Source organism: Gavialis gangeticus, unplaced genomic scaffold (genome assembly GCF_001723915.1).
Source record: "Gavialis gangeticus isolate Ggan-Ray unplaced genomic scaffold, GavGan_comp1, whole genome shotgun sequence".
Classification (NCBI taxonomy): domain Eukaryota; kingdom Metazoa; phylum Chordata; order Crocodylia; family Gavialidae; genus Gavialis; species Gavialis gangeticus.
The window spans coordinates 135,710,917-135,722,359 of record NW_017728992.1 but is presented as its reverse complement, the minus strand read 5'-3'; the positions used below and the strand labels follow the sequence as shown (position 1 = coordinate 135,722,359).

Here is an 11,443-nt window from a genome sequence, read left to right as displayed (position 1 = left end):
CCCCCCATGGTCCCCTCCCCACTCCTCCAGCCCCCCCAACCCCTTATTTAGTGGCAAAGGAGCCTGGGTCCAGCTCCCTGCTGCTGGCATGCTGCCTCCCCTCACAGGCAGGCAGTGTGCTTCAGCACCAGGGTGAGGGCCAACCGTAGAGATGCGTGGCAGCCAGAGCCCCACTTTTTTTCCTCTGCAAGTTTTTTTTGATCTCTGGATATCCAGGGGTCTAATTTTGCCCCCATGCTGCAAATTTGCAGTGCAGGGAACATTTTCTTGTTCCTGCATGTGCCTCTTGCAGGGTCTCAAAGGGGTTCGAGACGCTGCAAGGAGGCACATGCGGGTTCATCTGGATGCACCTGGGATGTTTACTACTGAGCTAGTTAATCTACTCCAAAGTAAACATCTAGTGTAGACGCACCCAGTGGCCGTGTTGACACAAGATACTTTACTGCACAGTAGACTAATCTACTGCGCAGTAAAATCATCACTGTCTATACATGCGGGCACTTACTGTGCAGTAAAGACAAATAGCATTAGTTGCCCAGTGAGCAGTATTGCCTGAGTCAGAGGCTACTTTAGGACAGTAGAAAAGGATTAACTCCCTAAAGTTACCAAAATTAAGGCTTCCTTGATGGTCAGTGTCACGGAATGGGGTCCCCAGGGATGGCCATGATGGCCCTAGGGCTCCATGACCATGCTAATCTTGCCCAGCAGGCACCCTTTTTCTTTCCTGCCACATCTTGATGTACTTATATTAAATAGGGAGGCTACCCTCAAGTGTGTACTTAGACATGGTCCTGATGGACCCCGCTGAACCCTGTGGGATCTTGGGCCCCTTTTGGTCCTGCTCCAAAATGGATGCCTCACAGCACACCCTCAGCCTTATGGGCTAGACGCATGGCTCTAAACCATCCCTTTACCACACCCCAAGCCTCGCAGATGGCATTCACACCTTGTCTGTCTTTGCGCCCCCTGGCACTGGGCTCTCTGCAGCCCTTTCATCGCTGCACCCTCCCTGGCGCTGGGGTCTGCTCACCCCCTGTCACAGCGCCCTCTCTGGCACTGGGGCCCCCTCACCATAGTGGGGCCCCAGTGAGTCCCCCTTCCCCAGTAGCCTCAGCCCGATCCACTGGTAAAACAGTAACTAAAATATGAGCCCCTGGGCTAAAACATAACATAAACAGTTCAGGGTGTGCTCTGTCCCTTTAAAAGATCAAGCTCCCTTGCAGCACTAAGTGCCTTTCAGGCCAGGGTACCTGCTGAGCTCCTGGAGCTCCATTAGCCCTAAGTGCAGCATATCAGGCCACCACAGCATCTCTGGGCAATTCCTCCCTGAAGGCTCCTTCCCTTTTTGCTGCTGATAGAGAACTGCCCTTTAGTCCCTGCCCTGGGTTTTATATGTGCCCAGGGCCCTGCCTTTTCTGGTCAGCTGACCGGGTGCAGGTGCAGGTGCAGGCTAATTCCCTCCTTAGCCTGCTGCCACAGTAACCTGCACCTGTGGGGTTCTTGCCTGACTGCTAGGGCCCTCTCCCTAGACAGGTTCTGCCCTTAAAGGAGCAGGCACTTTAGTGCCCTGCGACAGTCAGGAAGACTTAACTGGTTAAGAATTGATTAATGTATACACCACCTATTGAATAACTTGTCTATCAGGGAGTATCTTCCCAGTAAACTTGGAACTTGGCAAAATGGTTAAGAAATGTAGAGAACAGATTAAAATGCTAATATACTAAAAGGCAAGAGAAAGAAATAATATTTAGTTATGTGTATGTATGTTAACCTGTGATTGGATGGTTCCAGGAATAATGTATGTATGCAGAAGTATGTTTTCGGAGAAACTTTAGATTTGTGTACACTGCTATTTATCCTTTCTGATCGTTATCTTGACCAGTCAACTGACAGTGATTAAGAGTTGTTTGGTTTCTACTCACTGGTGAACCTGCAGCAGTGGGCTTGGAAGAAGTGTCCCTGAAGTTTCAGCAAGCATTCCACAGAAATCTCACAAAACTTCTTTAATTGTAATGTCTAAGTTTTTGTCACAAAAGCCACTTAGATACCTACAGTTCTGTTACCGAGCCCCCCACCCCAATATTGTCAAATCACGAGTAAGGCACATTGGTAGGGCAGAGCACACTGTCATTTTCATTCATTAATATAATAGATTGGTAGTTTATATTTCTCCATGAACTGAGAGACGGTTTCAAACCTTTTTCTCCCATTCCACTATGGCCCAGCTCAAATGCAGGCTCAAGAAGACCAGATGATTGTGGCACTCTCCTGGGAAGTAAAAGATTTGGGCTTATGCCCCTATAGGCTGGGGGAGGAGAATGAGGGGGGAGATAAACCCAGATCTTCCACTGTCTGGTTAAATGTTTGAATTACTAGGGTCTATACTGATATTACCATGAGCCTATGAAAGGCTGATTTAAGCACTCAAGTCTAAGCAGGGGTTTCAGGCTGTGAATCCTTGCTCTATGTAAGCATCTAATTTGGGGCTGAAGGAGGTGCCTAATTTCAGGAGAGGTGTGAGCCATGCTCAGTGTGTTGAGTAATATGAATTCTAGTCCCCTTCGCCCAATTTTCCTTTTGTTAAGGAGAACAAAGGCATTTAACTCAGGTCTGCAAATTCTGTGTGTGCAGCCTAGCACATAGCCCAGTGTTGCCATGTCGGACTTCCTTTGTCACTCTCACCCTTTGAAATGGTGAAAATTGTTGAGATTTTGACTTTTTGTTCTGATTCAAGACTTCCAAAATCTCTCAAGTTTTCACAAGATGGAAAAAACTGTTCCCTGCCACCTCTATGTACTATCAATACTGCCAGGAGTCAGAAACTGGACACAGCAGCTGACAAGCTATTACTTTCTCACAAGAAGTCAGATGTTTCATTCTCTTAGCCATAACACAAGTGTGAAAACAAAGGCGTATACCAATGTCAGCAAAGTTCTACTGATGTTTTGATACAAAATTAATACTAATGCAGATATTTAAGTTTGCGTTTTCCATAGGACAGAATTTTTCTTATGCAGATGAGGCCATAGTCTGGGATCATAGATATACATCAGGGATTAGCACAATTACTTGGGCTGGAGGGCCACTTAAGGAGTTTCGGTGAGCTGTTGCAACCTGGAGCGGGGTGGAGTCCTGACCTGGCCCAGTGGAGTGGGGGGAGTGTGCTGGCCCAGTGTGGTGCAGACACAGGGTGCTGAACAGCAAGGGGGACAGGTGGAAGGCACAATTGATCCTATCCAACCCTGGGCCCATCCACCCCACACATACCACCAGGGACACCAGACAAAGCAGGCAGGTGGGCAGGGTCTCTATGGAGACCATCCCGGGACCCCTGTCAGCAGGACATGCTCGGCCAAGTGGATGGGATGGGACTGCAGGTGGGCAGGGAGCTGCATCCAAGAGAAGGACTGATGGGTGGGGCCAGGCTCATGAGACAGTGACACCTCAGGTGCAGGGTAAGGCCATGATCCACTCCCTGCAGGGGCTGAGGGATCTGCCACAGGCCCGGTACAATTCCTTGGCGCACTGGATCACGTCTGTGGACCATATTTTCACCACCCTTGAAATACATCCTGAAACAAACTGTTGGTCTTCTGTGGATCTGAAGTATAGCCTCTTACCCTTGAAATATTGTAAGTGTGAAGAATTAAATCACAAGGTATGTGTATACAAAAGCTGTACGTTCACTTGTGTTGGACCTGGTGAACTGAATACAACTGGTTATGCTTTCCAGTCCATCTCTAAAAAAAACAGTTTTGTACCAAGATAGTTTGGATTGGCATATTTTTTATACTGGGGTTTACAAAGAAAGATCTTGGGAAGGGAGCAAAGTAAATAAATATCTAAATGACTGTAGAGCCTGGTCTAGCATTTAAGCATGTGTACACTCCATTGGGGTCAACGGGATTGCTTGCATGCATAAAGTTATCTGTATGCCTCAGTAATGTGCTGGATTGCAGTCTTTATGCATGTTTGTATACGAGTACTGAAAAATCATAATTTTACAGGAACTGCTTCTTTGGATAATTACACATTTGGTGGCAGAGGGTGAGGGGGTGAAGAAAAGCTATTTTTCCATCTGCAGTGAATCCTGACAGCTGCTTAAAAAGCAACATTAATGAGAGATTTGTGGTGGGTTTAGAAGTTCAGTTCAAATAAATGCCCAAAGCTTTGTCTCTACCTTCCTACTTGATTTATATTAAGTCTTTAGGATTTGCAACACTGGGTGCATATACATGAGATGCTGACTGCGCAGTGGCCAAATAATACTGCGCAGTAGCGCATCACAGCACTAACAGTGCTAATATGCTACTGTGCAGTATTATTAGGCTACTGTGCAGTAGCGTCACTAAAAAGGTGTTTGCTAGTGCTACTGCACAGTAACTCTGATTACTGTGCATTTGTTAAGTACTTGATTATACAAGTACTAAATAAATGTGCAGTAACCACTGTACAGTAGTGTCTCGTGTAGGCGTGCCCACTGAGTAGGAACTTCAGGTAAAATAGGGTGTTTCATGGGAATCAAGGTTCATAATGGTCTCATTCATGTCAGAAATACTCCACGAACAGCTTTTCTCTTGGAGTTCTCAGAATTTAACTTTGGTTCAAGGCAGAGTCAAGACATGCAACAGGGATTAAAAAAAGAAAAGAGCTGAACCAGGTGTTTTGCTCCTTGGGCTGAAGGACAGGAAGGAGTTCAGATCAGCTTGCATTTGATTTGAACAAGTTGGCTTAGCGTTAACTGTGCAGAGCAATGTGTTAGTCTGAAGTCTAGCAGGAGGTAGGGTATATTTGCACTTATATAGACTAACTAAATTAGAGCTGCATAAACTTTTGTAAGCAGAAGCTTACTTCATGAAGTTGCTTATGAAAGTAAGCATCTGCTTACAAAAAGCTTATGCAGTTCTAATTTAGTCAGTCTATAAAAGGTGCAAATCTACCCCACCTTAATCTATTCTAACTGGAATAGATTTCAAACCTAGTATCTGATACTGGGCTTTACAGAACACAAATAGGGAAGGGAGCAAGTTAAATGATGAGGTACTTGGGGAATTAACTAATGGGGAAAAATATTTTGTAATAGAAAACAAAGAGCAGGAAGAAGAAAATATTTTAACATCTGCATCCCAGAAAGCAAGAATGGCAATTTCAGAGTTATACATGACATGTACTTCACTTAGGGCACTATGTGCTAGTTTTATAACACTGCCTAACATAAATATGTCTGGTTTTTTTTAAAGCTGGAAAACATTTTTAACTGCAAAGCTAATTTCATAAAACTTTCTTTTTTTCCCAGGTGAATAAATATATAAGCTAAATTCTTGCTAGTCTTGTTCATGCAGATTGGAGGAATCTCTTGCCATTTATTCAGAGGCCAGGCAGAAAGTTGTCAAAAGTCTCCAACTGTGTGAGGGAGGGCAGCTGTGTTCTACACTGGACACAACCATACTGTCAGCAAACAAGGCAGCAACTGCCTGCTCCACCTCTCACCAGCTTGAAAATAGAGAGTGGTCCTTTTGTTGTTCTCTTTTCTTTCGGCTTTTTGTCTGCATCTGCCCAAGCAACGTGTTTTTAGATACCATATTACTCAGATCAATAGTTCTATATCCTAGAACCCTAGAAGAAGCAAAAGTGTGATAGTACAAGAGTGCATCAAAATAATATAAAATGCAGGGGCCAAACTCTATCCTTAGATAACTGAAGCATCCCATGGATTCCACTAATACCTTCTGTGTAGCCAGTATGCAGATGAAGGCAAAAATGAAACATGGGGAGTACACTATCAGCAATCTTTGATGTACTGGACGAATCGTGGAGACCTTTTTATAAGCGTTCCAAATGTCTTATTTTTAAGTTGGGGTTCCTGTATTCTGCATGTTGTGAGGACTCTGCTAGCCTACGTATAACCAAAGCTGTAGCTACAGACTACTCGTCTATAGTTTAAGAGGTATGCAATTAATAGCTTATAGATACTACATATGCTTTTAAACTAATGTGTAAATCTAATATATAAATGTTTTATTTCCTTCTCTCCAATGCACATGTACATGCATGCACTCAGCTTATTTAATTTGTTTGGCATTTGCTACTTAATCAGAATAGTCACTGCAGATAATTATTTCTAGATATGAAGAGATTCAAGAAAAAAAGTTAGACCATCTTGGGATAGAAATCGCAATACATTGTAACACTAAAAGTAATCCTCAAAACAGGTTTGGCCATAACAATCACAGAAACTTTTTATGACTTTGGTATGAGATTTCACATAGTAGCTACAAAAGTTCACAGGGACCTGTTCAAAATTAGTATAAACATAGGCAGCAAAGTGGAAATTAATGATCAAGTTTTACAACTTTGATTTTATAACGTCAACAAAAAAAAGAAAGGGATCAGATTAACTTTTCAATAGCTCCATTCAGACTTAGAACAGGAACTGCTTGCACACTTGTTAGAATGTGTAGAATTTAATGGAAGAACAAGTACTGTCATTACAGCTTTGATGCAGTTACAGTCACTTGAAGTCTTTAGTTCCTTGTTCTGTTTGCTATGCCGTCTATCAGTGATCTGTGACTTTTGTTCCAGATTTCCTAACATTTCCTGGATCCTGACTTTTGAACAGAGTGCTTTATATTAAAAAAGGACATGTGTTGGCATCCCATGTGAAAAACTGGCCACTCCATGTAAAATGAAAGTAAAACATTTAATTCTGCAGGTCTCTCCTGAAAGTTTAGCAGTCAAGAAGCAATAAGAAATAGAAAGCATGGCACCTCTGAAGTAATCTTTGAGATACAGCACAACCTAGTGGCTACTGAACATAACATAATTTTTCTACTGTATTTTTTAATGTTTTAGCACCTACCACATAGAACAATAACTCACTATCACAAAATACAACTGAAAATCTAGTATAAAGAAGAGGCCTGCCCTGATGTTCAACTATGCAGAAAAGAACCTTGAACACCTGATGTACTTTGAGACAGTATTCTTGATCATCCCTTAAATTAAAAGCTGTTGTACAGTTTCTCATTACTTAGGGTTAGCTAAAGGTGAACTATGTTCCCAGTAAACAAAATCCTATAATCCTTGCTCCAGCAAAGTTCCAGAGTTGATGGAGTTTGTGAGTTTCCAAGTAAAGTTGAAAGGTTTAATCAAAATTATTGTAAAAAAATAAAAGGCAGCAAGATTTTTTTTAGAATAGTGGGGGCCTACCTTTTTGGCAGGCATGTTGGTGTGCCACAAGTTAGCCCTGCACCTTCCCCAAGTACAACTCCAATCCCTGTCCTTTACCTGACCTGCTGCTCAGCTTTCTGCTTCCTGCCCTGTGCTCCCTGTCTGATCTGATGTTCTGCTCTCTGCCCTACCTGCTACTGTGCTACCTGTCCCCTCCCTGATCTGCCACGTGCCACTTGTGGTACCCATGCCACTGTTCGGCCACCTTTGCTGTAGCCATAATTGCAACAGTAGAGAGAAGTATGTGGGGGAAAAAAACAACCCCCTGGATTTGACCTACATTACAGTCACCAACTGCCCAAGTATCTACCATGATTTTTGGATGCATTTTATAGCCAGTGCTGAGCTCCCTGCTGCTGTGACTGGACTTCTGCCAATAACTAAGTTAACTAGTTTAAACTAGCTCTGTTATGTCTACATTATATTACAGACAAAGAGGCAGTCTGCAAGATTATACTCCCTGTTCCTGCAAGAGCAAGTTGGAAGGAGAAGACAATAGCATGCTGCTGCCTAAACCTGAATTTCATAGTGGCTCCACACCAAGGACTGAAAGGTCCTGGCAGTAACCACCAGGAAGAAGGTGCAGGTAATAACAGTCAAAGCAACAGCAACCCACTGGAATCATAGCTGGGGGAACAGAGGAACTGAAATTGCTGGTGCCTATAGGATAAGCTACTTTTACCTTGTCTCACTCTACAGGGACTGGAGGTCTGCCTGCCAATGCAGCTGGTTACTGCTCTTGCAGATGATGGTCTCCTTCCTCCATCAGAGCAACAGAGGAGAACTTTGGCTGCCAATCCTGCTAATCCTATTATTCCCTGATGAATCAGAAAGGAACAAGGTCATAGCTTCATGCTGCATTCGCTGAATCAAGGCTTCCCCCTTCCTGGCTCTTCTACAGCTCTCTGGATGGACAGAAAAAGATTTCTGGCCAACCACTTGCATCAAAATAAAAAGCGTGAAGATGACATTAAGTCTCTTCACCTTACGCACACTCTCTCCCTCTTTGCTTGGAACTACAGTACTTGGAACTAAGGCTGCAAACAGAGTCACCTTTGTGTTACCATATGTGGGTGCCTCCTTCTGTAAGGGCATTTCCAGGGTGCACAGAATCTGGCTCCTGAAACCCCTGGAGTGACTGCCCAGATTTCCCTGTTTACAGAAGTGTGTCCAGGGAATCCAACTTGAGCCATGCCATTGCAAGCTGAGAAACCCAAGGTCCTCCCATTTGCAGAGATGCACTCCTAATGTTGTACTGCAGGATCAGGCCACTGGTACTCCTGGGAGCGGCAGGGGCCTGACCCTCCAGGATCATGCGAGTGACATTTGTCTCACTCAGTAAAGTGGATCAGCTGTGCCAAGACACATCCTGGCACAGTTCTGCTTCATTTGGTGACATCTGTTTATAGACTCAGAAAAATCTGTGGCCCACCAAAACATTCAAGGCAGATCAGCTGATACTCAGGAAGATTGTTTGGATAACCTTTGCCACCATAACCCACACAGGAGTTGGGACTATAGGCAGACCTACAGAAACCCCTTGTGGGTCTGTACTCAGGTTCCTGGATTGATATAATGCAGCTCTACTAAAGCATGTTAGTTGTGAACACAACTTCCCACTGGATGCTAACTCCAACAACTGATGCCATATAACTAAAGAACCCATAACTCATGGCTTGGCAAGTTCAGTATTATACGTGACGGAGCAGAAAAGAGCACCTGATGAGGATTAACTATTATAAATAGGGTGAGGGAATCAAAAAAACAAAAACACTATATCTCAATTGATTTAACAGAAAAAACTAGTAGTGAAGATGGAAAACAAGGATTTTGGAGCCATGCAGTATTTTGTTTCATACCAAGTGCTGTCAAAAATTGCTGTTATAGCTTATCACAACCTGAAATACTCATTCTTCATAACACAGGCGGTACCACAGAAATGCATTTGTTACTGTAAAACCATTTAGTATTAATTCTGTGTATTAATCAGCATACCTAATATTCACAGAGATTTTGCCCAAACTAACTGAACATTTGATTACAGGAATGATACGAACAGATGAAACTGTCCATGTTCCATATAACACTGCATACAATTTATCTTATACTCCTATCCAAGAAAAATGAATGGTGCTATTATTTCACTGGTTGAATCCCAGTGGCTTGCTTGTTCTGTCCAGTTCCTTGCTTCTGCAATCCTGAAGTGATCTGAAACAACCTTGACATTCATAAACCTCTCATTTATATAGCATAGTTAAATTCAAACAGATGAGCAAGTTTTCCTCAAAATAATTAGGGAATCCTCTTAGCAGAACTGTATATTCTCCCTAAAAAGAAAAAGAAAACAAAAGATAACATATAGTATTGGTGTTGCTTTTTGGTCCAAATGGCCAGTTGTGACTTAGGGACTTCGAGTTGCTTCCAGTTGATTATATCTATCAGTCATCTTTGCAAGTTCTGGTTCTCAGTGCTCCAAATTCTTCATAACTTTCCCAGCCCTATCAGCTCTGCCCTCTCCAGATTAGCCTCTGCGGTCCCTGAAGCGCTTATGAGTTCTTCATGCCCCTTTCCCAGGCTTGGTGGAAGTAGGGTTCCTTCCTCTTCCAGCCAGATAGTGCAGTGAACAGAGAGGAGCACAAAATAGCTTTGCCATTGCAAGGAAGGGAAAGGAGCAGGACCACTTGGCACTGCTGGGCTCTTTCTGTTCCCTTCCCTTCTCCTGAAACGCTGTTGGTTCCTTAGCAGAGGGGAAGAGAACTCAGGTTCCTGCAGCAATCCTAATTAGCTGCTCTTCCTCTGGATGTGGGTGTCACAGAATAGGGTCCCTAAGGATGACCGTGTTACCCCTAAAGCCCCTTGACCATACCAGTTTAGCCTGATGGGTACCCTTGGTTCTCGCCTGCCATGTCTTGATGTATTTTTATAATATAGGGAGGCTGCCTTCATGTCCTGTTGGACACAGTCTTAATGGATTTCTCTGAACCCTGTAGGTCCCTTTTTAAAATGGGTGTTTCAGGGCATCCTAGCCTTATGGGCTATATGCATGGCTCCAACCGCCTCTTTACCACACCCCAAGCCTCACAGATAGTACCAACATTGTCCAGTCTAAGCCTTGTTGTAATGTGTCCCCCTTGTCCTCCCTGGGCTCTGCGCAGCCCTGCCTGCCTCTGCACCTCACTGGTGCCTGGGCTCTCCGCAGCCCTGCAAAGTGCCGCGCCCTCTCTGGTGCCAGGGTCTGTGCCCCCCAAATGCTGCACCCTCTCTGGCACCAGGGTCCCCATACTGCAGTGGGCCCCCAATAAGGCCTCCCCCTTCCCCAAATAGCCTCACCCAAACCACCGGTGTTATGGAACAACAAACAAAACACAAGACCCTGGGCTATAACATAATACAAAAGACAAGGGTGTACTCTGCCCCTTTAAAAGCATCATACTGCATCCCCCGCACTAAGGCTCTAATGAGCAACAGTACCTGCAGAGCTTATGGAGCCCTATTAGCCCTGGGTACACCATATTAGGCAGTTGCTGCATCACTAGGCACCTCCTTCCTAGAGGCTCCTTCCCCTCTGGCTGCCAACAGGGAACTGACCTCCTGGCCTCTGGCCTGGGGTTTATATACAAGCCAGGCTCTGCCCCTTCTGGTCAGCTGACCGCTGGCGGGTGTGGGCCCACTAGCTCATTCTGGCTGCCCTGGTAACCAGCAGCTGGGTCTCCCAACTCACTGCTAAGGCTCTCCCCCTAGCAGCTCCAGCCCTTAAAAAAGAGTGGGATACCTTAGTCCCCTGTGACAATGGGAAAGCGGGGAAAGCACCCACATCATAGCTGGAAGTTCCCTAAGGGTATACTAAAAATGTGCAACCCTCAGTGATCTCAGTGAAATGTTATTTCTTGCATCCAAAACCCAACACACCTTAAGGTTTTAAAGCACTGGAGTCAAGGAAAGGAAATAAAAGTTTTCAGTGAAAAAATAGACATCTTGAAAAAGGGGGAATAGCTTTGTGGAAAGGAAACCTGAAAGGAAAGAGTAGATGAAAAATGGGAGCAGAGAAGACCTGAGGTGAGAAGGATAGGAGAATTTATTTTTGGAGACATGGAAAAAAATATGGAAAATGTTTTTTCTGGGAGGATTGAGAGAGGAAGGACAGTATATGGGAAGGGAATATGTGGAATAGTACCCATTGCCAGTAGGATAAATATATATATATATATATATA

The 11,443-nt window shown here is 44.1% G+C and overlaps 1 protein-coding gene across 1 annotated transcript in view; it reads right to left on the bottom strand.

Moving 5' to 3' along the window:
* Nucleotides 1-5,999: 5,999 nt before the first annotated feature.
* Nucleotides 6,000-11,443, bottom strand: part of LY96 (lymphocyte antigen 96) — a 25,101-nt gene continuing 19,657 nt past the window's right edge. The window contains exon 5 of the mRNA XM_019527814.1: nucleotides 6,000-9,557. Coding sequence (XP_019383359.1) covers nucleotides 9,468-9,557 — 90 coding nt within the window. The 3' untranslated portion in view covers nucleotides 6,000-9,467. The remainder of the gene's footprint in view (nucleotides 9,558-11,443) is intronic.